Source organism: Ornithorhynchus anatinus, chromosome 9 (genome assembly GCF_004115215.2).
Source record: "Ornithorhynchus anatinus isolate Pmale09 chromosome 9, mOrnAna1.pri.v4, whole genome shotgun sequence".
Taxonomy (NCBI): Eukaryota; Metazoa; Chordata; class Mammalia; order Monotremata; family Ornithorhynchidae; genus Ornithorhynchus; species Ornithorhynchus anatinus.
In genome coordinates this window covers 51,808,419-51,836,244 of record NC_041736.1, presented here as the reverse complement: position 1 = coordinate 51,836,244, position 27,826 = coordinate 51,808,419, and the positions used below count along the sequence as shown (strand labels likewise).

Here is a 27,826-nt window from a genome sequence, read left to right as displayed (position 1 = left end):
ATGGAAGAAAGACCTCTGTCCTGCTTCCCCCGCCCCCTCCAAGGCCCTTCTAGGAATAATTTTGGCATATCTTTCCTAGAGGACCAGCAGCTCTCTGGAGAAAAGGTGTACAGGTGCGTGTGTACAAATCCAATATATAAATATGCATATGGTGAGCTTAATAAATATTAATGAATGAAGAGGAAGGTATTGGTTTTCCTATGGCTCAAAGAAAGTCCTTAATACTCTACGTCATATTTGTTAAAGCTCTTTCTCCTGGCAAAACCGCCAATGACAAAGCATAGTTTTTCTTAATTTTAGTAATATTGTCCTGTCTTTTCAGATGTCTTCTGATAAATGAATTTATTATATCTGGACTTCAAGTAAACATTTTTCCAAAACAGAAACCTTTTAAAATTCTTGGAAACAGGAAGAAATGTTAATTATTAAAAGAGATATTTTCTGAATTTGCTGATAAGGAAGGAACAAAAAGACATGTTCAGCTGGAACAGATGGAAGTTAGCCAGCTGGGTCAAAAAATATAATATACTCTGACTTGTTTCAATCATCTTTTTGCTTGGTTTTGAGAGGGGGGGATCTGGGTGTGTGCAGGAACACTGACTATATTTGTTGTAAGTAGAAATTTATGTTCTTCAAGTCTAAACAAACAGGGGAAGAAGAAGAAGAAGTAGAGGAGGAAGAGAAAACATTGGGAAATGCAAGGCCACTGTACTTCTTTCAGGTTCAGTACAAGTTTTGTGACTCTTGTAGGTTTTGAAATTATATGCAACATTAATTTAGAGTTCCTTTTTATAATCAAGAGTAAATTGTTTTGCTTTTTTTTCTCCTGTTCAGGCAGGTCATTTCCGGAAGGGCTAATCAATTTCCCTGGATCTTGTGCCTTAGGGGACCCACACTTCCCAGCCAGTGGGACCCTACTGCTGTTTGGGATGCCTGGGAGAAACAGGAGAGGAGTCGGGCTCAAGCCCCCAGCGTCTTCCACTCCTCTTTCCCTCTGCCACCTCCTGCCACTCCACTGGCCCGGAAAGGTGGGAGCCTCTGGGTCCCAGAGAAGGGATGGGGTGGGGACCCCAGGATGCAGAGAAGGGTCAGGATGAGGAGGCTGGCACTAGCCCTCTTGGCAATCCCATGGGACAGCAGGGGGGCCCCTCTAAGCCACCTGCCACACACTGAGTGGGAGAAAGGAGAAGCAATCAATCATTCAGTTTTATTTATTGAATACTTACTGTGTGAAGAGCACTGTGCTAAGCGCGTGGGGTAGAGCAGAGGAGGGAAGAAAGAGGGGGGCTGTCCAGAGGGCTGGGGGCTAGCAGTAAATATCCTGTGAGTCCTACCAACGCACAGTCACAGGAGAGGGTTTTTTTCTTTACTTTACATTACAAAGGCCACTGGAGAATGGAAGAAAAGGGTAGCGGGCCACGGTCCGGATAGGCTTCCCCCAGGCTCTGCACATATAACCAAATTACTAATGGCACATATCTCCCTTACAGAAGATACTAAGAATTTCCTTTTGGAAACTTGAAACGTAAAAATGTGGAAAGCTGACTAAACGAGAGTCCAAGAAATACTGTTACCTTTTTTTGAAAGGACCAACTGAACGCATAGTTTTGGTGAGGGAGACTGTTACGAAATCCTTCTTTTAAGACCGACTTCTTCAGTCGATACTATTTTGCGGCTTACTTCTCCTCTCGCTGTTTTCCTTTGGGTTTCTTTTGAAACATGGTTGTCTTTGGAATTATTTGAAATTTTTTTTAAAGTGTTCAGGCCATTTGACAAAACCAGTTTGAGTCCCCATCCCCCCACAGAACTCACCATCAAATATAAACTTACCGATGTAAGGAGGAAAAGGAGTTAAGTCTTGAATTTATAAATGAGCCGCAATGGGAAGATTTGAGAAATAGGAGAACTGGGAAAGGATTTTCTGCATTCCGTTTCCGTGTCCTTTCAGCAGCCGTCCAGCCCCTGCCAGCCTCCGGAGTCGGTCAATGGCCCATCTGTTCCGTTGGGCTTTTGTCCTAATTCTCCAGGGAGGAAAATTCCTTGCCCTTCGGGGTGCGGAATAATAATAATAATAATAATAATAATAAACTGTGGTGTTTGCTAAGCGTTTACTGGGTGCCAAACACCGTACTAAGCCCTGGGGTGAAAACAAGCAAATCGGGTTGGACCCAGTCCCTGTCCCACAGGGGGCTTCCAGTCTCGATCCCCATCGAAGCGTGTCTCAGTGGAAAGAGCACGGGCTTGGGCGTCAGGGGTCATGGGTTCAAATCCCGACTGAGCTGCTTGTCAGCTGTGTGACTTTGGGCAAGTCACTTAACTTCTCCGGGCCGCATTGACCTCACCTGTACAATGGGGATGAAGATTGTGAGCCCCAGTAATCTCCAGCGCTTAAAACAGGGCTTTGCACCGAGTAAGCGCTTAACAAATGCCATCATTATTATTATTATTTTACAGATGAGGCCACCGAGGCCCAGAGAAGTGAAGGGACTGGCCTAAGGTGACACAGCAGAGCAGTGGCCTGGTGGGGGTGGGAGTGTGGGGGGGGATCCTTCCCGACTAGAAGCCGCTGCCCCAGAATAGCCGTGGCCCGTTGGCGACCGCCCGAACCCCCGGCCTCGCCCCTCGCCCTCTTTTCCGACAGCGCCCTCCGAGTGTCTCCTACAGCGCGGCCTCGTCCCGGGTGGCGCTTCCTGCAACGTACCTGGCATTGCCCCTGACTTCCTGCTTTGCCCCCTTTGCACCCTCAGTTTCCCCGACAGCTTCCCCTGCATCGCCCTGGCAGTGCCCTCGCAGCGCCCCGTGCATTGTCCTGGCAGTGCCCCTGCAGTGTCCCCGTCATTGCCCCCCGCATTGCCCCCTCTCTTGACGCTGCCTTGTCCCGTCAATGTCCCCTCAATTGCCCCGGCAGTGTCCCCGTGAGTGACCCCTCTATTGCCCCTGCATCGCCCCCTGCTTTGCCCCGGCAGTGTCCCCTCTCTCGCCCCTGCATTGCCTCGTCAGTGCCCCCTACACTGCCCTCGCAGTGTCCCCGTCAGTGCCCCCCGCATTGCCCCATCAGTGTCCCCTCTCTCGCCCCCACATTGCCCCATCAGTGCCCCAGTATTGCCCCATCAGTGCCCCCTGCATTGCCCCCGCAGTGTCTTCATCAGTACCCCCTCTCTCGACCCTCGCATTGCCCCTTCAGTGCCCCCTGCATTGCGCCGTCAGTGTCCCCTGCATTGCCCCCGCAGTGTCCCCATCAGTGCCCCCTCTCTCGCCCCCGCATTGCCCCATCAGTGCCCCCTGCATTGCCCCCGCAGTGTCTTCATCAGTACCCCCTCTGTCGACCCTCGCATTGCCCCATCAGTGCCCCCTGCACTGCCCCGTCAGTGTCCCCTGCATTGCCCCCGCAGTGTCCCCATCAGTGCCCCCTCTGTCGCCCCTCGCGCTGCCCCATCACTGCCCCCCGCCCCGCCCCGCCGGGGCGGGAGGAGGTTCCCGCGGGGGAGGCGGTCGACACTCCCCGTCCCCCGTCCCCGTCCCCCCCTCCTTCTCCTCCTTCCCTCCCGCCCTCGGGGCGGGGCGGGGCGGGGCGGGGTGTGCTTGGTCCCCGTCCCTCGCCATCTCCTGGTGGGGCGGGCCGGGGAGCGACGAGGGGCCCGGGGGCAGGGCAGGAGGGGGCGGGGGGCAGAACGGCGACCCCACCCCGGCGCCTGCGGGAGCAGGAGGGGCGGCTCCCGGGCCGGCGATTGGCAGGGGCGGGCGGCGAGGGAGGGCACCGTGCGCCGGGAGCTGCGTCCTGTCGGGCCGTCGGGGTGGCCTCCCGTGCGTGCGGCGCGGCGCGGCGACCGGTCCTGGCGGCATGGAGCCGGGGCCGGGGCCGGGGCCGGGGCCGGGGCCGGGGCCGGGGCCGGGGCCGGGGCCGGGACCCGGCGGCCGGGCGCGGCGGTGCTTGGGGCTGGCGCGGCGCCACCTGCTGGTGGTGCTGACGGTGGCGGCGGTGGCGGCGGGCTTGGGGCTGGGCGCGGCGGCGCGGGGACTGAGCGGCCCGCAGGCCGCCCGCCTGGCCTTCCCCGGGGAGCTGCTGCTCCGCATGCTGCGCCTGCTCATCCTGCCCCTGGTGCTCTGCAGCCTGGTCACCGGCGCCGCCAGCCTGGACGCCGCCTCCCTGGGCCGGCTGGGCGGCCTGGCCGTCGCCTATTTCCTGCTGACCACGCTGGGCGCCTCGGCCCTGGCCGTGGCCCTGGCCTTCGTCGTCCGGCCCGGGGCGGGGGCCGGGCCCGGCGCGCTGCAGGCCGGAGCTCTGGCCCTGGGCGACCCCCCCGCCGCCCCCGCCCCCAAGGACACCGTGGACTCCTTCCTCGACCTGATCAGGTAATAACGAGAACGATGATGATGCCGGGATTTCTTAAGCGCCTCCTCTGCACCGCGCTAAGCGCTGGGGGAGAGCCAGGGTACTCGGCTCGTCCCACGGGAGGCGCCACGTCTCCGTCCCCGTTTTCCAGATGAGGTCGCCGAGGCCCAGAGCATACTAGTGATGTCGGTATTTCTTAAGCGCTTCCTCTGTGCAGAGCACCGCTCTAAGCGCTGGGGGAGATCCAGGGTACTCGGGTTGGCCCACGGGAGGCGCCCCGTCTTCATTCCCGTTTTTCAGATGAGGTCGCTGAGGCCCAGAGAAGGGAAGTGACTTGCCCACGGTCACAGAGCTGACAAGTGGCAGGGTTGGGATGATTAACCATTCATTCAGGAGTATTTACTGAGCGCTTACTATGGGTGGAGCACTGTACTGAGCGCTTGGAATGTGCAATTCGGCCACAGATGACGATGATGATGGCATTCGGTCAGGTCAGCCCACCCTATCTGTGCCAAGCACCCCAGGTCATGCACAGCGTGGCTCGGTGGAAAGAGCACAGGCTTAGAAGTCAGTCTATTTGCTTAATGAGGTGGACATCCCCTTGATTCTATTATTCATTCATTCCTTCATTCAGTAGTATTTATGGAGCGCTTACTATGTGCGGAGCACTGTACTGAGCGCTTGGAATGTACGATTCGGCCACAGATGACAACGATGATGGCATTCGGTCAGGTAACGATGATGATGACGATGGGGTGCGTTCAGCCCTCACTATGCGCCAAACGCCGCAGCTCAGACAAGCAGCGTGGCTCGGTGGAAAGAGCCCGGGCTTGGGAGTCAGAGGTCATGGGTTCGAATCTCGGCTCCGCCGCTTGCCAGCTCTGTGATTGTGGGCAAGTCACTTAACTTCTCTGGACCTCAGTTACCTCATCTGGAAAATGGGGATGAAAACTGTGAGCCCCATGTGGGACAACCTGTTCACCTTGTATCCCCCCCAGCGCTTAGAACAGTGCTTTACACGTAGTAAGCACTTAACAAATGCCACCAGTATTATTATTATTACAATTCGGCAACAGTTGACGATGATGATGGGATTCGGTCAGGTAACGATAATGATGACGATGGGATGCGTTCAGCCCTCACTATGCGCCAAGCGCCGCAGCTCAATCAAGCAGTGTGGCTCGGTGGAAAGATCCCGGGCTTAGGAGTCTTATCTCTTTTCTTAAAGAGGTGGACATCCCCTTGATTCTATTATTCATTCCTTCATTCACTAGTCTTTGTGGAATGCTTACTATATGCGGAGCACTTTACTAAGTGCTTGGAATGGACAATTCGGCAACAGACCATCCCTGCCCAAGACCATCCCTGCCTAATGACCGGCTCACAGTCTAAACGGGGGAGACAGCAAAGCAAAACAGAAGGAAACAAAAACAAGACAACATCATCAAGATAAGTGCTGGCTGTCTCCCCCGATTAGACTGTGAGCCCATCGTTGGGCAGGGATTGTCTCTAACTGTTGCCGAATTGTACATTCGAAGCATTTAGTACAGTGCTCTGCTCATTGTGAGCGCTCAGGAAATACTACTAAATGAAGGAATGAATGAGTCAGAAGGTCATGGGTTCTAATCCCAGCTCCACCATCTGTCAGCTGGGTGACTTTGGGCAAGTCATTTCACTTCTCGGTGCCTCGGTGACCTCCTCTGTAAAATGGGGATGAAGACTTTGAGCCTCACGTGGGACGATTTCATTACCCTGTATCTACTCCAACGCTTAGAACAGTACTCGGCACAGAATAAGCGCTTAACAAATACCAACATTATTGTTATTATTATTATTTTTACAAGGTAATCAGATCATCCCATGTGGGGCGCACAGTCTTAATTCCCATTTGAGAGATGAGGTCACTGAGGCCCAGGGAAGTTAAGTGACTTGCCCAAAGTCACCCAGTCAACAGGTGGCAGAGTAGGGATTAGAACCCATGACCTTCTGACTCCCAGTCCTGTGCTCTGTGCATTAGGCCATGCTGCTTCTGGGATAACCCGGCTCCTCCATCCCTGGCCTCCGCAGGTGGCCCAGCCCAAGGCTCCGCCACCAGTAGAGCTCACGAACTCCGACTCCCAAGCCTGCGCTCTTTGCACTAAGCCACCCTGTAATAGCAATTATGATATTTGTTAAGCGCTTACTACGTGGCAGGCATTATAAGTGCTGCAGTGGATCTGAGCAAATCAGGTTGGACACAGTCCCTGTCCCCCGTGGGACTCACATGGTCTCGATCCCTATTTTACTGATGAGGTAACTGAGGCACAAAGAAGGGAAGTGACTTGCCCAAGGTCACAGCGGACAAGTGGCGGAGCCAGGATTAGAACTCATGACCTTCTGACTCCCAGGCCTGGATGCTCTGTCCCTCGGGCCATGCTGCTTCTGAGATAACCCGGCTCCTCCATCCCCAGCCTCTGCAGGTGGCCAAGCTCAAGGCCCACGCTCTCCCAAGCTCCTAGTCCAGCGCTCCGCACAGAGTGAGTGCCCAATAAAGGCCTTGGATTGACTAATCGACTGGTGGGAGGTCGATCCCCCTAGCTGGTTGGGAGGCTAAGCGTTGCCCTGTCTGGGAGATGCTCAGGTTGCCCTCACCTCCTTATTTCAACATATGGCAAGGTGGAGCGCTTGAATTCCCTCTTCCGTCCAAGTCCAATTATATCCCCAGGGAACCGGACGGCTTCCTTCACCCCAGCAACCCCTGACCCCCGACCTCCCGTGTAGCCCCCGATGACCAAGAGACTGTCCTCCAATGGCTTTGAAGATTGACTGGCTAGGACCTCCCCGGCCCCTTCTCCAGGACTGGACTGGCAGTGTATGCAAGATTTAGGGATCTCGTTGCTCCCAGGACTGTCCCCTCATGCTGCATATATCTTCATCACCCTATTTATTTTGTTTATTTTGTTTAATGAGATGTACATCATCCTGATTCTATTTATTTGCCATCGTTTTTATGAGATGTTCTTCCCCTTAACTCTATTTATTACCATTGTTCTTGTCTGCTTGTCTTCCCCGATTAGACTGTAAGCCCGTCAAAGGGCAGGGACTGTCTCTATCTGTTGCCGACTTGTACATTCCAAGCGCTTAGTACAGTGCTCTGCACCTAGTAAGCGCTCAATAAATACTATTGAATGAATGAATGAATGCTGTGTCCCCTATTTTCTCCAAGTCTTGGGCAAATCTCAGCACTCAACAGCAGAGCCCTAGAGCAGGTGACATATGTTCTTTTTTTGGTGGGGGGGTTTTGAAGTGGGAGTGCAGGGGATTAAGATATTTTCTGCCTTTCTGCCTTTCAAAGAGCATAAGGAACCCACTATTTTTATGTGACACCTTTCATTCTATGTGTTCAAAGGGCTGCAAATTATCTCTATCTGGACCTACTTCAAGATTTTTAACTCCATTTTAACTTGTGGGGAGACTCAGGTCCAGAAAGGTGAATTGACAGACTCAGGCTTCCCTGGGTAGATAGAGGCAGACCTTGGGCTGAGACCAGGTGGGATAACCAGACCTGAGCTCTATCCTTTCTCTTCCTGTGGAAGCATTCTTGTGCTCAGCTCACCAGTACACCAATGCGCTTTCCTGGCCAAATCCATCCAGGCAAAGTGGCTCTTGACTGCTGTCCCATTCTTGACTGCTGGGTAAAAGGATGGGACTTTGCCACTTCATTCATGGGAGTCTTACAGGGAAAGGAAGTCTTTTAAAGAAGTGAAATAGAATGGCTCCGGCTACAAATGCTTGAGCTAGGAGGAAGGCCATAATCATGCTCAAATTAACGTCTGGTAATAATAATAATAATAATAATTATGGTATTTGTGAAGCACTGAACTAAGCACAGGAAGGTTCACAGTCTAAATAAGAGAGAGAACAGTTATTGGATCCCTATTTTCCAGATGAAGGAGCTGAAGCACAGAGGAAGTAAAGTGATTTCTCCAAGGTCACACAACAGGCAAGTGGTGCAGCTGGGATTAGAACCCAGGTCCTCTGACTCCCAGACTCCCACTCCTCTTTCCATTAGGCCACACTGCTTCCCTGATAATACTGCAGCTTATTCTAACTCTAACACTGCAGCAGGGGATTGTGATCATCTTGAGTGGTCTGGGGCTAATTTAGGTGCCCAATGGAGTCTTGTAATGGAGTTTTCTGTATTTCAACCAAATGGGGTTAAAAAAATTCACCAAACCTTTTAAGTTGTACTAAATCTTTGACCCTGACAGAATCTTGGGAGAATGGGTTAATGCCAATTTTCTCACAATGGCAGCGTTTATTTCTTTTATGACTACTCTACTCTCCTATGCTCCTAATGCAGTGCTCTGCACCCTGCCCCAGTACTACTGATTGAGGAGAAGAGGGTTGGGCAGTTTGGTTTTGTTTGGGGTTGAGGGTTTGGGGTTGTTGTTTTTTTGGTCTAGTTGATCCTTTCACCAAATTTGGCAAGATGAGACAATGGTAAACTTCCAGGGATAGAGTGGTAGTGGTGTGGTGAAGACAAAAGTGAGATAAGTTACAGGAAACCTCTTGGCTATAAAAGCCCTAAATACAAACTAAGGTAGCCTAAGCCTCCAAAGCCCATGCTAGAATTGGGTGTGGGATGCCCAAAAGCTCAAATGTAAGCCCTACCTGGCCGTGCTCCCTGGATCCAGTTCTAAGTCTTTAACTTTTGTCCCCCTGGCTCCGTTGAGTTGTATCTTGAATGCTGGAGAGATTCACGTATACCTGGGGCAGGGGATGAAAAAGCGGGGACAGTAAACAGATGTCGTGGAGTAGCGGGCTCAGACCCCACGGAGGGCAGCATTTAAATGATGTGAGGTTGTCAAGGGCTTTGTCGAGTCTTGTTCAGTCCCTCAAGCTGATCATTATACAAAAGCGGATTGGCCCCAGGGAACACTGCCTCCCATCTGCTGTCAGATGAGAAGAGCAGGGTAGTTTCGTACAAAGGAAGCTTGAGTTCTAAGCCGCCGGAAAATGTTTCCCTAGCACTTACTCGGTTGTGGGCAAATGTTTTGAAAGACAGGATTCCCAAGGGGAAGACACTTGAATGAGTGGAGGCTTATTCTTATCCACCTCCTAGCCCAAGGTCCAGAGAACAGAGCATGGGAAAGGAAGACTCTCTAATTGAAAGAAATGAATGGTGCTACTCTAATTGTTTTCTGAGTATGAATGATTAAAGATGGTCCATCTTCAAAGCCTGAAATAAGTGAGAGTGAGTGGGCTTGGGGAGGAGGACAATTCCCAGGAACTTTGAACTTGGGGAATTTGGGGAGCACCACAGAGGAGATGACATTAATGTTTTTTTTCTACTGCATCAACATAGAATGGGATTAAGAGGGGAACAGAGTGGTGAAGGGAGAACCGGAGACCCGAATAAAGATGAAATATTTCACACAGTTTCTCCGTTTTCTCATTAAGATATACAATCTTGTGTGTTTCCTTTAGCGTGATGTTCTTTTTCTTCTTTTTAAAGATAGTGGGCATCCAGCCCTGAGGCTAGAACATGGTTTTGGGAGTGTGTTTGGGGGAGCTTCTATCATGACTCTCACCAACAAAGCTGATGCGGGCTGAGGGCTGAAGACAGCTGATGCTCTGTGAGAGCTAGCCTTCTTAGCCTCACAGGAGAATTCCTTCCTCCTGAGAAGTTAATTCCCTTTATTTTTGCTAAAACTAAGAGGGCAGGATTGTGTCTGCCGGCTATATTCTATAGGACTCACAGAGAGAGAAGGAAGAAAAAGTAGTTAATCTCCATTTAAAGATATAGAAACTGAGGCTCAGAGCAGCCAAGTGACCCAGGTCACCCAACAGGCAAGTGGTGGAGCTGGGATTAAAGCCCAGGGCCCCTGACTCCTAGGCCTGTGCTCCTTCCACTAGGCCACACCACTTTTTTATGTGGAAAAAATGTTTAGAGAGCTAGGGTTGGAAATGTGATTACCAAGATGTAAAACCAAAGAAGTGCTAGCTCTAATATCATTTTTTTGGTTGCAAATTCTTAGCCATATGTCTATTTGAGTTTAATGATTTTCCACAACAAGCAGAATTCTCTGAAGATGTCCTTAGAGAATTGTGCTTGCTTGCTGGGGAAGATCATTAAACCCAAATTCTCTAAGACCATCTTCCACAGAGGAGAAACACATTATGAACCTGGGCAAATGGATTTGTTTTGGAAGAAATGGTCATTTTGCTTTTGAAACTTTGTATCTTTCTATGAAGAAGCAGTGGGACAAAACAACAATATGTCTATCCTCTTCCTTCTCCCCTTCCCCTTCTCATTTCTCCTCTTCCTTTCCCCTCACCCTTCTTCTCTCCCTGCCTCTCTTCCCCTTCTTGGTTTCCTTGCTCCTATTTTGTACTTTCAGCCAGTGAGGTATCGAACACAGGTTGCTGGGTATTTGTATTTATTAAGAGCTTACTTTGTGCCAAGCACTGTACTAAGTGCTGGGGAGGATCCAAGCAAACTGGGTTGGACACAGGCCCTGTCCTGCCTGGGGCTCACAGTTTTAATCCCCATTTTACAGATGGGGGAATTTAGGCACAGAGAAGTCAAGTGAGTTGCCCAAGGCCACACAGCAGATAAATGGCGGAGCTGGGATTAGAACCTACACGCAGGTCTACATCTCCGCCCCTGTCCTCTCCCCCTCCCTTCAGGCTCGCATCTCCTCCTGCCTCCGGGACGTCTCCACCTGGATGTCGGCCCGCCACCTAAAACTCAACATGAGCAAGACTGAGCTCCTCATCTTCCCTCCCAAGCCCGGTCCGCTCCCAGACTTCTCCATCACCGTGGATGGCACGACCATCCTTCCCGTCCCGCAGGCCCGCAATCTCGGTGTCATCCTTGATTCGTCCCTCTCGTTCACCCCACACATCCTATCCGTTACCAAGACCTGCCGGTTTCACCTCTACAATATCGCCAAGATCCGCCCTTTCCTCTCCACCCAAACGGCTACCTTACTATTACGGGCTCTCGTTATATCCCGGCTAGACTACTGTGTCAGCCTTCTCTCTGACCTCCCTCCTCTCTCGCCCCGCTCCGGTCTATTCTTCACTCCGCTGCCCGGCTCATCTTCCTGCAGAAACGATCTGGGCATGTCACTCCCCTTCTTAAACAACTCCAGTGGTTGCCTATCGACCTCCGCTCCAAACAAAAACTCCTCACTCTAGGCTTCGAGGCTCTCCATCACCTTGCCCCTTCCTACCTCTCCTCCCTTCTCTCTTTCTACCGCCCACCCCGCACGCTCCGCTCCTCCGCCGCCCACCTCCTCGCCGTCCCTCGGTCTCGCCTATCCCGCCGTCGACCCCTGGGTCACGTCCTCCCGCGGTCCTGGAACGCCCTCCCTCCTCACCTCCGCCAAACTGATTCTCTTTCCCTCTTCAAAACCTTACTTAAAAATCACCTCCTCCAAGAGGCGTTCCCAGACCGAGCTCCTCTTCCCCCTCTACTCCCTCTGCCATCCCCCCTTTACCTCTCCGCAGCTAAAGCCTCATTTTCCCCTTTTCCCTCTGCTCCTCCACCTCTCCCTTCCCATCCCCACAGCACTGTACTCGTCCGCTCAACTGTATATATTTTCGTTACCCTATTTATTTTGTTAATGAATTGTACATCGCCTTGATTCTATTTAGTTGCCATTGTTTTTACGAGATGTTCTTCCCCTTGACGCTGTTTAGTGCCATTGTTCTTGTCTGTCCGTCTCCCCCGATTAGACTGTAAGCCCGTCAAACGGCAGGGACTGTCTCTATCTGTTGCCGACTTGTTCATCCCAAGCGCTTAGTACAGTGCTCTGCACATAGTAAGCGCTCAATAAATACTATTGAATGAATGAATGAATGAACCTCGTGACCTTCTGACTCCTAGGTCTGTGCTCTATCCATTATGCCATGCTAGTGGGTAAATTGGTTAGGATAGCATGGTCCTGGAGTTGATACAGTCCTGGGAAGGAGCAAAACTTTCTTATTGTTGCTAATGATTCCACATTTTTCTGAAAAATACAGAATTTGATTCTCTCTTCACCATTATTATTGTTAGTGGTGTTTTCTGAGCACTTACACTGTTAAAATACTGTACTTGTTGTCTAGGGAAATTACTAAAGAAGAAGAAGATACAATTCCTGCCTTGAGGTTAACCTACAATCAATTTTACTGGGCAGATGGGCCGACTGGGTTAGGGTTTCTCTGGAAAAGCTTTAGAAGTTGGAGGTGGGTTTTCAGATTTTTTTTAAGGGTTGTACATTTAGCCCAGTGGGATTGGAGAAGAGGAGAATTAAAAACAAATCAATAACCAATGTGTTTGATACCTTGGTCCTTTTCTACTCCCTAGCCGCTCTCAACCTGATTATCATCTTTCAAAACGGAGAAAAGTCATGCTCCCTCTTTTTGCCTCAGACAGAACTTTCCCTCTTCTCCAAGGTTGTTAGCTGCTTTGTAGTTCCTCTGTAGACATTATGGAACCCAAACCAGCTTAGAGCTCTGAAATAAGCCCTGAACACTCCCGACCCCATCCCATGAAAGAGGAAATTGGTAATGTTAAGGAGATGATCAGTGGTTGCTATTTGCAGGCCTGTAAGTGGATGGACTTGACGACAATGCACCCAAAGAATTATTTCTCCAGATTCCAGCAACCAGAACTTCTAATGGAACTGGTTCCTTTCTGGGGTTTTGAGGCTCCTGAACTCAGACCCCCACAGCAGGCTGTCTCTCCTGGAGAGGCCCATCTCCATTCCGAGAATTGTTTTCTGCTATAACTTGGACAGGGAAAACATTTTCTCTACTTAGTGAAAATAAATCCATAAGGACATTTCTCTATAGGGCTCTTTGATACTCGACCTTTGAACCAAGCCATAGGAAGCTTCTTTGTAGTCTTGCTGGACCAACTTCCATCCTCCTTTTCTTTATTGTCTTGAGGATCTGGGACAGAGTTTGCTGTGATGGAAAAACACACCATTTCTTTTAGGGTCTGTCCTGAGGAAAAGAATTGCCACTGGGATGACCTCCTCTGGTTCTGGCCACTGGCAAGGACCCTGAGATGGGGAGACACTTGCTTTATAGGGCCACCTGGGCCAGCCCAGAAAGACCAGCAGGGTGAATGGCAGTGAAAGGCAGTGAGAGGGAGATTTTCCAAGGTAAAGCCTGTGTGTGTGTGTGTGTGTGTGTGTGTGTGTGAGAGAGAGAGAGAGAGAGAGAGAGAGAGAGGGAGGGAGAGAGTTGGATACTCCTTGAGAGCAGGGGTGGATACAAGCAAATCAAGTTGGACACAGCCCCTTGTCCCATGTGGGGCTCACAATCTCAATCCCCATTTTATTCATTCATTCAATAGTATTTATTGAGTGCTTACTATGTGCAGAGCACTGTACTAAGCGCTTGGAATGTACAATTCGGCAACAGATAGAGACAATCCCTGCCCATTGTCAGGTTTACAGTCTAATCATTTTACAGATGAGGTAACTGAGGCACAGAGAAGTGAAGTGAGTAGCCCAAGGTCACACAGCAGACAAGTGGAAGAGCTGGGGTTAGAATTGTATTGCACTCTCTCAAGCGCTTAGTACAGCGTTCTGCATGCAGTTAAAGCTCAATAAATGATTGATTGATTGATTGATTGATGGCCCTATTGCCAGCTCGTGGTTCCCGCTAGATAATAAACTCATCAAGGGCCTGTCTTCCAACTCTGTTGTACTCTCCTGCATACACTAAGCTTTCAATAAATACAACTGATTGATTGATTGATTGGACCTCATTCTGCTAGTGGTTCCCCACAGTAGCAGCTGCTGGCAGACACTCCTGGCTCAGAGCTAGGATGATAGTGGATAAGAGGTAGAGCCCTTCTTGCTGTCTGCTGAGTGTAGAAACTCCTCCAGACAAATCCATCTCTGACTACAAAATAGATCTGGAGAATAAAAACATTGATTCACAAAGTGTTGGGGCTCCCATGACTGGCTGGCCAAACAAGAGAAGAATATGCACCATCCCAGATAAAACACCTTCTGGGAAAGTTGTTTCTGCTGGTGGTTGGTTGAGCAGACTTTGCGCATGACTTCACTTTTCCTCCTTATTGTTTGGAGATGATTTCTCCATAGTTCTCCTTTGAGCTGTTTTAGGGGTGGTTTGTTTAATACTCTGAAGGTCAGGAGACAAGTCCACTCATTCAAAAAGCCCTGTGGTTTTTGCTGTTTATTGCTGCCCTTGACTTCTGTGGAGGTTTTGTTAATGATACACTGATATTTGACCTCTAGACTCTCAGCTCCCCTCTAGACTGTTCGCTCCTTGTGGGCAAATAACGTTTCTACCATTCTGTTATAATGTACTCTCCCAAGTACATAGTACAGTGCTCTGCACTCAGTAAGCACTCAATAAATGCCACTAATTGACTGCAAGTTGCTGATGCTCAAAGACACAAAAAGTAGGATGCCTTATTGCGTGAGGAGGCAGGGTGTAATATATTATTCTTTACAATCAAAATGTGAAGATAAGCAGAAGTGGTTTAAAGGTTTCACCCAGAAACATGAGCAGTTCTTTGAAGAAGTACATATCAGGGCTGTTAACCAGATGAGGAAATAACTGATAAAATAGCAGCAGGTCATGTACATGGAGGGAAGGGAGAAAAGAGAGGGAAGGAGCACATTGCATCACTGGGAAATACAGCAGATGGTGAAGGATCCTTTTTTGACTTCCTGACCTCACCTAGGTGGATGGTGGGGATGGGAGTTGGGGAACGAGGTGGGAAAGGTGGAGGGGGGAAGAGAATAGAGAGGGAGAAGAGTGTCCTAAGCGTTCTCTAAGGTCTTGTTACTACAGCTTCTTCAAGAATGGGAATTCAAGGGCCTCAAGTGATTTCTTTCCATCTTTCCTGGATCAACTATTCCAGGGAGCTTCACTTCAAAGATTAGATCATACATTCCTTGAGGGTGAGGAACACGTGCTTTGATTTTGGTGTACTCCCCCAAGTGCTCAGCACAGTCCTTTCCCCTCCGTAGGCTCTTAATAAATACCACTGATTTATTCAAAGATGCAATTTTCAGCCTCGAAAGTTAACTCTAGATTTGAAACCGACCTCTTTCTGGAGTAGTTTATCTTCAGTCTTGACCTAAGGTCAGAGATCTCAAGAGATCACCTAATCTATGCCTTGATGAATTAAATAATCCTTTGAGATCCTTTGTAATTCTGTGATTCTAGGCCTTCCCTGGGTGATGGTAGGTGAAGTGGGGGAGGGAAGACCGATCCAGCACCTCCATTAAAAAAGCCACACTGGGATGCAAAATTTGCTCTTTGCCCTGGGCTGTCAGTGCTGTCGCCACCCACATTATTGTTAGGGAGTGAGGTTTCCTCTTCCACCCTTGGTTTTCTTTGAGTGAAGCAGTGTAGCCTAGTGGAAGAACATGGGCTGGGTAGTCAAAGGTCTGGGGTTCTCGTCCCAGCTTTGCCACTTGCCAGCTGTATGACCATGGCAAAGTCACTTAACTACTCTGTGCCTCAGTTTCCTTATCTGTAAAGTGGGGATTCAATGTTTTACTTAGACTGTGAGCGCCATGTGGGACTGAGTCTGATCTGATTGTATTGCGTCTATCCCAGCGCTTAATATAGTGCTTGGCACATAGTAAGCATATAACAAAATATCACAAAATATTATTACTATGCTGTACAGAGGGTGCGTAGTGGACATAGGCCCAGTTCTGGAGAAGCAGCATGGCTCAGTGGAAAGAGCACGGGCTTTGGAGTCAGAGCTCATGAGTTCGAATCCCAGCTCTGCCACTTGTCGGCTGTGTGACTATGGGCAAGTCACTTCACTTCTCTGTGCCTCAGTTCCCTCATCTGTAAAATGGGGATTAAGACTGTGAGCCCCACGTGGGACAACCTGATTCCCCTATGTCTACCCCAGCGCTTAGAACAGTGCTCGGCACATAGTAAGCGCTTAACAAATACCAACATTATTATTATTATAGAACATAAGATTGCATTCTGTCACAGTCTTGTGCTAAGGAAAACCCACACTTCAGAACTCACCTGTTCCCTGACGGGTGCCTATTCGCAAACCATTTATTTTGACCCTGCGGCCTGATGTGCCCAACAGGCTAGAACTGTCAGACTAAGGTTCCCTAATTCCCTAACAACATTCTAACCAAGAGGCATAATGGAAACAAGCATTATGGCAGACCTCAGAATGGGCTATGGTGGCCTCCTCTCTGTCCTTGATGAGGCTGATGGTGACGGTAGCAGCGGAAGAGGGAAGGAGGAGAAGAAGACCATTAACACAGAAACTGTGAATCAGAAGCTTGCACCTACTCTGCCATTTGCCCGAGTAAGTGTGTAGAAAAGATGAGCATCTCTGTGGCAAACACCTGATGCAGTCATCAGGGAGAAAGCGCCTGTGTATGAAAGATTTTTCCCTAGATTCAGAAGCCTCAGGAGGAAAAGTATCTTGCTGTTTTGATTTTGTAAAATACTGATGGAAAAATGTCCCTCTTTTCCTTTCCAACAGGAACCTATTTCCTTCTAACCTCGTGGTGGCGGCATTCCGATCGGTAAGGCACAGATGTCTTTTTAAAAGCCAGATAAACTGTTGGGGGAAATGTAAGAACTATCACTGGATTCTCACCTTTGGGGGCTGGAGACAAGGAAGGATCATCCTTCCTTCTAAGGAAGGAAGGATCATTATTATTAGTTCATCCACTAATAATAATGATTGCAGTGTTGGTTAAGTGCTTATTCTGGGCCAATACTGTTCTAAGCACAGAGATGGATACAAGTTAATCAAGTCAGATAGTCCCTATCCCACATGAGGCTCACAGTCTCAGAGGGAGGGAGAGCAGGTATTGAATCCCATTTTACAGATGAGGAAAATGAGGTACAGAGAAATTCATTCATTTATTCATTCATTCATTCAATAGTATTTATTGAGCGCTTACTGTGTACAGAGCACTGTACTAAGCGCTTGGAATGTACAAATCGGCAACAGATAGAGACAGTCCCTTCCCATTGACGGGCTTACAGTCATATCTTTTAAGCACTTACTATAAGCAGAGTACTGTACCAAGCGCTTGAGAAAGTGCAGTACAACAATAAATAGACACTAAGTGATTTATCCACTAATCCACAAAGGCTTACCAGGGGAATTCCCATAGCTGTCCTTTGGTGGATCTGAGTCCTTTCTGCAAGCCATCATGTGCGTCTGTGAGGCAGAAAGCTGAGGCCCAGATCCCTAGTAATCTTCATCACAGGCTTATGAGCCCTCTTCAAACTGGCCCTGAATCAAGATAAGGAGATAACTTGAGGAAAGTGTGAACCGAGCACACTTGTGGCTTCAGGGCACGCATGATTGAAACAACTTATGAAATATGCAGCTTTTTACCTGCAGAAGTTTTTTTCCCTTTCTTTTGTCACCTCAAAAAAGAACAGCCCGGTCACTTCAGTTTCTCTGAAAATGTGACAAGCTAAAAGTGATGGCAGGTAATATTCTACAGTACAGAAACATTTGAAGTTCTGAAGGCAGAAATAGGAAAACAGTGAAGTTTCTGAGATAATCAAGTAGTAACAGAAAACTCCTCTGGCTGAGCTAGGAGAAGATACCTGTTTCTTCCTCATTTTGGAGAGGGAAGAAAAAAATCTCAAATTAGGATTTCTTTTTTTAAAATGGCATTTGGTAAATGCTTATTATGTGTCAGGCACTGTACTAATCGGTGGGGTAGATACAAGCTAATCAGATTGAGCCACATGGGGCTCAAAGTCTTATTTCCCATTTTGCAGATGAGTAAACTGAGGCACAGAGAAGTGAAGTAACTTCCCCAAGGTCACATGGCAGGCATGTAGCAGAGCTGAGATTAGAACCCAGGTCCTTCTGACTCCCAGGTCTGTGCTCTTTCCACTAAGCCATTCTGCTTCTCACCTAAATATCAAATATTAGGAGTTGAAGGGAAGACAAGGGGAAGTTTAGATTTAATCTGTAATTGAAAAGGTGGAGCATCAAGTAAACTGTATGGCACAGTAAAATCCCGTTGAGATCAGCAGCATTAATAATACCTTTTTGTTAAATAAGAACAGTTTGCAGTTCTCAGAGAATCTTGTTAGTCTAACCAAGGCCCCATTGGGTAGTTGAAGCTCATTTGAGATAACCATACAGAACTGCTTTGAAAGTGTTGTGAATGTTTCTTTTCTCTGAATCTGACACTATGAAAACTAAAGTATCTTTAATGTTAATTTTATTTTGTCCTCAGTATGCGACTGAATATAAGACAATCATCAGAAACACAACCTTTGGAAATGTAACACTAGAAAAGGTAAAGACCGCTATAAAACAATCCACTGCTTTAAACTCTTGGGTTTTTTTTTTAAACAAAACCATGGAAAATTAGATATCACCTGTTCCTTACAGTGGTTAAACCAGTAAATTTGATTGGGGCATGTGGTGTTCCAGGATTATGTGTATTTGGTATCTTTGGTGCTAGGCACAATTAAACTAAGTCAAGGGGTTTTGCTTCATAAACCCAGCCAGTTGTACTGGCCCTGGGTGAGGAGGGCCACAGTAGTAGCCAACAACAGTGACATCCCAAGTTGGCTTTAGATAAAGCAGAGGATGGTTATTCTCATCCAAAAGTCCTGGTCTGGTACCTGGAACTCAGGTCATCTGAATTCTAGTGTGCAGTTGTGTCCTGGCATGCTATGGGACACTACATCCTATGTCTTAGCTGTACCTGGCCAGAAATCCACTAAGGACCAGTTGGGGTCCCTGGATGGACTGAACCCAACCCATTGGGCCTGTGAGTCCCAAGCCTTTGAATTGGCAAAAAATAGATTGGATTAGGCAGTACAGTAGCCCCTTCTCTCTTCTCCTCCTTGCCCTTCCCCTATGCTTAGAATGAGGAACTGTGGTACCTACAGCCCAGAACTAAAATGGCCTAGCCTCACTTCTGAGGGAAGGCTCGCACTTGTGTGCAGTAACTTCATTCATGCACTGTGAATGCACTGCGGGAGGCTAGGCCCAATTCCCAGCAGTCTACAGGAGCCAAAACATCTGCATGGCAAAGAGAGAGAGAGACTGGCAGACCTCCAGTTCATCTTGGGTTCACTTTCTGTCCCTCTCAGTCAGAACTGCTCTCTGGGCTCTTTTTGGACTGGGTCCAAGTTGGGCATGGAGCAGTCTGGATCTGGTCATGTTGGATTTTCAGCCTGGGTGAGCTGTTACTGCCAATATTTTCTAGATAAGGAGTGTTATCTTCTAGGAAATAATATCTGTTAAGGTGCTTCTCTTAGTTTGGCTATGAGCTCTCTGAAACCTCTTTGGTATCTGTGCTTCTGTAGCTGGCAGTGAGAATCACAATTGGAAATCCCAAACCCCGTTTGATCTAGCTTTAGTTGTCAGAGGGCCAAATTCTGTTTTAGCACTGTAACTGATTCACTAGATTCCTGTTTCTTTTCTCTCTCTTCTTAATTATGACTTTGGGCCTGGAGAAGGAACAGAATGAAGTTGTCTTTCTAACACTCAGATTTTCATCTTCACAGATCACAAAGACCTTGAGAAGTCAAGCAAGTAGGGATGTGTCTAAAGTAACAAAGACAACAGTGGCATTCTCACTGTAGGATCACCCAAAAGGCAAATAAATCCTCTGACTTGAGAATCTACATTAATATACATGAAGCGTATAAATTGAGTTCTTTGAGCAGTTCTTATTATATGTGCTAAAGGTTACAGCTAAAGCACAGAATTAACAGTTGAAGGCCATTTAAAAAGTTGCTCTTTTTTAGAGTGGGTCAAGTCAGCCTAAAGAGGGTTCTTAAGGATGGCTTAATGCTAATTGAGTGGTAGGCTGGGTTCATCTAATTGTAGTACAGATTATTGAGTTTCTGAGACCGCTTAAGCTTTGCTTTTCAATAGGGATTCCTTCCTTTGCTTTGTTGGACTAATTCATGGAATATTCAAAATGGAGGGTTTTGTTTTGCCCTCTTCATCTCCCTTTCTTTCATGTAAGACACCTTTGAAACCCTACTGGTCTACGGAGAGACACTTTTTTCCCCTGAAATTTGGACACTTCCCAACACTAGCTAACTTCATTACACATTCAGCGAATCACTTTCCCTGGCCTCTGAAGATGGGGCAGATTCCAGCAGCCCTCGCCTCTAGTGAATAGAGTTCTGTGATAGTTTCTGCTCTGGAACAAGGAGATGGGCAGTTCAAAGTCACCAGATCATTCCTAACTGCCCCACTTCACCTTGCTTCACAGTGATAATGGCATAGAGATTGACTCCGGTTGCTTCTGGGCCCAACATTTTTCAAGGAGGGTGAATTGATCAAACTGGAATGGTACTCTGTGGATGCAGATACCTGCTGTGCTTTCTACGAGATAGGATCAATCAATCAATTGATCAATCAATCAATCGTTACAGATTTGTATATAAGTGATGTGGTGCTGAGAGTGCTAAAAGACTACAGATCCAAGTGCCAGGGTGACGCAGAAGTGAGAACAAGTAAAGGAAATGAAGACTTAGTTAGGGTAAGGCAAGAAAGTCTGTGGAAAGCAGCTTCAACCTTTCAGGTCCAGACCACTCTCCATGTGCCACTACCTTGCCCTCATCCTCTGCGCTGAACCTGTCTCAATTCCTAACTGCCACTTAACTTTCACTGTTGTGCTCCTTAAACCTGATCTCCTGCTCTCCTACTTCACCAATCCTTGTTTAAATTAAAACTTTTCTTCCACTGAGCTGGCCCTCGACTTCCCAAAGGAGACCTCCCTGGTGTTAATTTCACAGAAGAACTGGTATCTTCATCTTCGTTCTCTCCCTGTTGGTCCCATTGTTGTTCTTAGCTTCTACTGTGTCCCATCCCACACTTCTGTTAATTCTGGCAGCCCACTGCTGCCTCACTGCTGGCCTCTGGAAACACTCCAGTTGAGCACAGCTAACCACTGCTTAGTAGAGTGCCTGGCGCAGAGTAAGAACCTAACATATACCATTAAAAGAAACAAAACTATCTTTCTCCCTCCTCTACTCCTTCTATACCATCTCACCTTCCTGGGTCAGCATGCCCTAGCCAGATCTTTCCCTTCCTTTGTCCTCCTCTGCCCTCTACAATCTCCTTGCCCACCACTGGCCTTTTGATCTCTCCATTTCTGGTATCATTTGATGTTTCATCAGAGCTCTTGACAACCCTGCCCTCTAGATCAAGGGGTAAGGGGCCTGGCAACTGGCCATGAAATCTCTTTGAAGATCAAATGGAAATAAAACATGAATTGTTGGGGAAGGCCCAGGGGGCACAGGGGAAGTCACGGTCCAAATTTCAACCAGCAGGAGGGCAGAATCCCTCCGCCCCCTGTTGGCGGATATAACATCCTGTTCCGTTTCATCATCTGTGCACAGCCTGACAGCTATTCCCCTTTGACCCCACAGATCCCCATTGGCACAGAAATTGAGGGGATGAACATTCTGGGTCTGGTCCTGTTTGCCCTGGTCTTGGGAATAGCCTTGAAGAAGCTGGGCCCCGAAGGAGAAGAACTGATCCGTTTCTTCAGTGCTTTCAACGAGGCAACGATGGTGCTGGTATCTTGGATTATGTGGTACGTCATCACACTCCTCTGACTCCTCGTACTGCTGAGTGGCCAATATAGGAGGCGCCAGGAGCTAGCCAATAATGCTGTAATTCAAAGATCAAATCAACTTCCTTCACCTTGGCTTTTAATCGAAATGAAGGCTTGTCACTGTTTATCTTTCATTCATTTGTCACAAAGGATTTTATCAAATTATCCTGTAAACTTCTGGTCCCTGTGCCTTAGAAGTTAGGTGGGAAGGGGGAAGCAGTGAAGCATTATGGCCTAGTGGATAGAGCCCAGGCCCCGGAGTCAGAAGGACCAGGGTTCAAATCCCAGCTCCACCACTTGCCTGCTTGGTCAAGTCACTTCACTTCTCTGTACCTCATTCACCTCATCTGCAAAAATGGGAATTAAGACTGTGAGCCTCATGTGGGACATGGACTGTGTCTAACCTTGCATTTATCCCAGCACTTAGTAAGGTGCCTGGAATATAGTAAGCACTTAACAAATTCCATAAAAAAAGTGAGGAATGGATTATGATAGTCAATAGTTAATAAATGAAAAAGCCACTTGAAAATCAGTGGCAACTGTAGCTACAGTAGATTCCAGAGAATAGAGGAGAAGGAAAGTAACGCCTACAGTACTTGGCGTTTCTCTTATCTGATTTGAAATTTTCTGAGCTTTTTTGGTTTTCTTTTATTTTTTTTTGAGAGGGAGAGATAGGGATGTTTGATTCCACATCCTGAAATATAGGAATGAATGTCAAGGAAAGCATCCATCACATACTTTCTCCAGGCATCCTGTGCCACAGTTGGAGAGAGAATCCTGGCATTTCTCATGTTCTTCAATAATAATTATGGTATTTGTTGAGCACTTACTGTATGCCAGGCACTGTACTCAGTGGTATTTATTGAGCCCTTCCAGTGTGTGGGATCTTCTTTGTTCTTACTAAATCTCTAATTTGAGACTTCTTAATCTGGCTTTCAAGGCTACTTAGCTTTCACCTCTTCTTGCTGGCTGACATTCTTTTTTTTTTAATGGTATTTGTTACATGCTTACTATGTGCCAGGCACTGTTCTAAGTGCTGGTGTAGCTACACGCTAATCATGTTGGATATAGTTCATGTCCCACATGAGGCTCACAGTCTTAATTCAGTTACAGATGAGGTAACTGAAGCACAGACCCCTTGATTCTATTTATTGCTATTGTTCTTGTCTGTCCGTCTCCCCCGATTAGACTGTAAGCCCGTCAAAGGGCAGGGACTGTCTCTATCTGTTACCGATCTGTACATTCCAAGTGCTTAGTACAGTGCTCTGCACATAGTAAGTGCTCAATAAATACTATTGAATGAATGAATGCATGAATAAATGACTTGCCTAAGGTCACACAGCCAACAAGTGTCAGAGCCTTCTGACTCCTGGGCTTGTACTATATCCACTAGGCCATGCTGCTTCTCTCCATGGATCTTTCCTAGTCAGCACTCAGAGTGCTATTGTCCTAGGAAAAATTCAAAGAGAAATTCAAATTTCCACTGGGGTCAGCAGTTCCCTCCTCACCCAACAGTGCTGGGGGGCGGGAGGACTAGAGGATATGGTGGGGGGGGGCAGTCAGTCAATAAATCAATGGTACTTATTGAGCACCTACTGTATGCAGAGCACTATACTAAGTGCTTGGGAGAGTACAGTGCAACAGAATTGGTAGATACTTTCTCTGACCGTAAGGAGCATATAGTGGAGAGGGGAAGACAGGTATTAAATTAAGTTGTGGACATGTACATCAATGCAGTGGGATGAAAGTGGGGTGAATATCAAGTGCTTAAAGTTGCTTAAAGTCCAGGTGCTGAAATGCTTCAATTCAGTTGAGGCGGATACTAAACACAGCTCTGATGCCAATCCTAGCTTCACCTCTGGCTCCTTTTGCCCTTGGGCAAGTTACTAAAAATTCAACCTTGTGGACATCAGTTTCCCCCTCCATAAAATGGGAACAGGAATGAATGGAAAGATCTACAAGTGAGTGCTTCAGACTTTCTGAAAAGATGCCTTAGGTGGGGGTTCTCGAGTCAAATTCCTTTGTCAAATGACTTCTCTTCTGTGTGCAGGTATGTGCCCATTGGCATCATGTTCCTGGTTGGGAGCAAGATTGTGGAAATGAAAGACATCGTCCTCTTGGTGACCAGCCTCGGGAAGTATATCTTCGCCTCAATTCTGGGTCATGTCATTCATGGAGGAATCATTCTGCCACTTATTTATTTTGCCTTTACACGCAAAAACCCATTTCGATTCCTGCTCGGACTCATCACCCCTTTAGCAACAGCCTTTGCAACTTGCTCCAGGTAGGTAGGTCGGAGCCAGGGTAAAGTGGTGCTAACTCAGCCCAAAATGGGGTTTTATATGTCTAACCCTGAAACCCTTTTGCATCTCTTAAATCCAATCCTCCAGCCATTCAAACCCAGAGCATTCTGGGACTTTCATGGGGTGAACACAATAATGTTTTGGCCCATTAGTTCCCTACCCTGGGCATGACTGACCCCAAGATGCCCATAAATGCTGCTTTCCTGTTGCCAACCTGTCATTTGTTTGCTGTGTGACATCAAGCAAGTTGCTTAACTTCTCATTGCCTCAATTTCTTCTTTTGTGAAATAAGGAGAGGCCCCATGTGGGACAGGGACTGTGTCCAGTCTGATTATCTTGTGTCTACCCCAGCATTTAGCATGAGTAGCGCTCCACAAATAACACAGTTATAATTATTTTTAGATATTTTTGGACTGTGTCTAGATAGACCGTGTCTATCAACTCTGTTGTATTGTACTTTCCCAAGTGCTTAGTACAGTGCTCTAGACATAGTAAATGCTCAATAAATGCCACTGATAATTGAGAGATTGATTCTGCAGTGAACTGGCCTGGCCAGAACTGTTTCTTGGCTTTGCCTTTTTCATCTCACTTTACCTATCCCCAGCTCTGCTACCCTGCCATCAATGATCAAGTTCATTGAGGAAAAGAATGGCGTGGACAAGAGGATCAGCAGGTTCATCCTCCCCATCGGGGCCACCGTGAACATGGATGGAGCAGCCATCTTCCAGTGTGTAGCGGCAGTGTTCATTGCTCAGCTAAACAACGTGGACCTGAATGCAGGGCAGATCTTCACCATTCTGTGAGTCAATCAGTCATATTTATTAAGCATTTACTGTGGGCAGAGCATAATACAACAATATAACAGATGCATTCCCTGCCTACAACGAGCTTACAGTCTAGAGGAGGAGACAGACATTAATATAAATAAATAAGTTACAGATATGTACATAAGTGCTGTGGGTCTGGGAGGGAGGATGAATAAAGGGAGCAAGTCAGGACGATGCAGAAGGGAGTGGAAGAAGAGGAAAGGAGGGCTTAGTCTGGGATGGCCTCTTGGAGGAGATGTGCCTTCAATAAGTCTGTGAAGGCAAGGAGAGTAATTGTTGGATATGAGGAGGGAGGATGTTCCACACCAGAAGCAGGACATGGCCATATGCTCAATCTCAGTGAGTTCTAGCCCTCATGGGCTAGCTTTAGATTAGTCATTCCAAGGCCAATGAGCCATTCCACACGCATATTGCCCCCCCACCCCCACCCCGAGTTAGGGAGTCAAAGAGACATGCCTAGGGTCACAGTTTTCATTTGCATTCCATGTGTGTGTGCTCATGCATGCTTGACAGGTTTGAATCTTCATAGTGGTTCCTGGCCAATCCACTATGGAAGCGTAAGCCGAAAATAACAAGTTTGTCCCCTGCACAACAAACTTCCAAGTTCATTGTCAGTCAGTGAGTGGCATATATTGGGCACTTACTGTATGCAGAACACTGTATTAAAGGGCTTGGAAGAGTACAATGCAATAGAGTTGGTAGACACGATCCCTGCCCGGAAGGAGCTTACATTGTAGCAGAAGAAGGGTACATCATGTCTGTCAGGCATGCCAGCTTGTTTGCTTGGTTAAGAAAGTTTTCCTGCCCCAACTGCACAGTGCGTACAGCTGAAACAGGAATCCCATTTTCCATCCCTTTAGTGTGACTGCTACTGCGTCCAGCGTAGGGGCGGCCGGAGTGCCCGCTGGAGGGGTGCTGACCATCGCCATTATCCTAGAGGCCATCGGGTTGCCCACCCATGATCTGTCCCTGATCCTCGCCGTGGACTGGATCGTGTAAGTCTCGGGCCACCGGACCCCGGTGAGAGAGGGAGGGAGGTCAGTTCTCTGAGTGCTGGTCTGGGCCAGCCAGGCTGCATACGGACCGGGGGATGGGACGAAGGAGTGGACTCTGGTATTGTCTGTCAGTCAGGCAGCTCGGAGCAGCTTCGGGGATACAGACCTCGGCTCGGTCCCGGCACGGATCGGGTGGAAAACCTGACTCGCTAAGCTGGAAGGGCCGGGAGGGAAAAACCCATGCCTCACTTGGCTTCTCGCCTGAGGCCAACCCAGAGGTAACGTCTGTGAGGGGAGGAAGCGGGGGAATCCAGGGTCACCCTCACAAATACTAGCAGCAAATGGTCAGGTGACAGCAGCATGGCCTAGTGGATAGAGCACGGGCCTGGGAGTCAGAGGACCTGGGTTTTTATCCTGGCCCTACCACTTGTCTGCTATGTGACCTTGGGTGAGTCACTTAGTTTATGGAAGGAGCCAACAGTTGGAAGTCAAGAAGTTGAGTCCCAGCTCTACCTCTGGCCAACTGTGTGACCTTGGACAAGTCACTTGACCTCTCTAGACCTCAAGGTTCCACAGCTGCAAATGATACAAGAACTGTGTTGGATCTATAACCTTGTAATCTAAACCAGCCCTTGGCACCGAGCAAGTGCCTATTAAATGCCATAATTATGTACAGCAGAATTGTTATGATGACAATAATGAAATAATGAAGAGGGTTGGGGAGAGGGCCTGAAGGGGGTGTCCCAAGAGAGTGCCAGTTACACAAAGCACGGAGCTGGGCTGCCACTTGTTCCAATCAATCAACCAATTGATCAGTCATATTTGTTAAGCGCTTGCTGTGTGCAGAGCACTGTACTAAGTGCTTGGGAGAGTACAGTATAACAGCGTTGGTAGATGTGTTCCCTGCCCACAGTGAGTTCATAGTCTAGAGGGGAGACCAGCATTTCCCAGCTCTGTCTACACTCGGGAAAAATCTTCTTCACCGGGATTGATTGAGTACCTCCTCTGGGCAGAGCCCTGTACTAGACTCTGGGGAAAGTTCTCCCGACAACCACCTCAGGAGGGAAGTTTAGGGGGTGGGCCCCCTTTACAGGAAGAAGCCTTCGGTGGAGGAACTGAATGGAAGTTGAGTTGGCTTTTGTGGATAGATTCATGTCCAGTTTTGTTACCTCTCCAAGATGTTTATTCTGTCCTCCAACTTGGCTTGGGCTTGGAGAACAGAAGTCGGGATAACGGGCTTTCTCGTCTGCTGTTCCGGGGACCAGTGCAGAGGCAGCGGTCCGAGGCCACCTTTCTAGGCTGCGACTCTTTACTTTCTCTGTTGTTCAGGGACCGCACCACCACCGTGGTGAATGTAGAAGGGGATGCCTTGGGAGCGGGCATTCTCCACTATCTGAACCAGAAGGAGATGAAGAAGGCAGAGCGGGAGCTCAGTGAGGTCAAAGTGGAAGCGATCCCAAACTGCAAATCAGAGGAGGAGACATCGCCCCTGGTGACGCACAGGAACCCGGCCTCCGCCCCCACCCTCGTCGCCGAATCAGAGTCGAGAGAATCAGTTCTGTGATCATCAGTGAGGCTCTGGCACAGAGGCAGAAGGCTGATGCTTTTGGGTGGACTGTTGTACTGCTGTCCTGGACTGGGGGCTTGTAAGACACTGAGGCCTCACTGGAAATGCAGTGGATCGACCCCCTGTTTAGTTTAGAGGCATGGTGTTGAGGTGTATGGCCCACGCAGGGAGGGTGGGGGGCGGGGGAGGGAGGGTGGGGCTTTCCAGAATGTTCCCAGGCCTCTT

General features: G+C 48.2%; 1 protein-coding gene across 1 annotated transcript; it reads left to right on the top strand.

Annotated features, from left to right (window-relative positions):
* Nucleotides 1-27,787, top strand: SLC1A4 (solute carrier family 1 member 4). The gene is made up of 14 exons (XM_039913008.1): nt 1-113; nt 835-1,028; nt 1,758-1,834; nt 2,561-2,697; nt 2,748-2,915; nt 3,001-3,473; nt 3,888-4,353; nt 16,824-16,866; nt 18,556-18,618; nt 21,722-21,888; nt 23,960-24,193; nt 24,817-25,011; nt 25,900-26,034; nt 27,364-27,787. Exons 1-14 carry the CDS (start codon nt 1-3, stop codon nt 27,596-27,598), a joined length of 2,700 nt encoding a protein of 899 aa, XP_039768942.1. The 3' UTR covers nt 27,599-27,787.
* Nucleotides 27,788-27,826: the final 39 nt, after the last annotated feature.

Excerpts from the sequence above, each read along its gene's own strand:
- SLC1A4 (XM_039913008.1), top strand. The coding sequence starts at position 1 with ATGGAAGAAAGACCTCTGTCCTGCTTCCCCCGCCCCCTCCAAGGCCCT. Across the intron at positions 1,835-2,560 it reads TCAAATATAAACTTACCGAT|AAGCCGCTGCCCCAGAATAG; the intron begins GTAAGGAGGAAA and ends CTTCCCGACTAG. Across the intron at positions 3,474-3,887 it reads CCCCGCCGGGGCGGGAGGAG|GGCCGGGGCCGGGGCCGGGA; the intron begins GTTCCCGCGGGG and ends GGCCGGGGCCGG.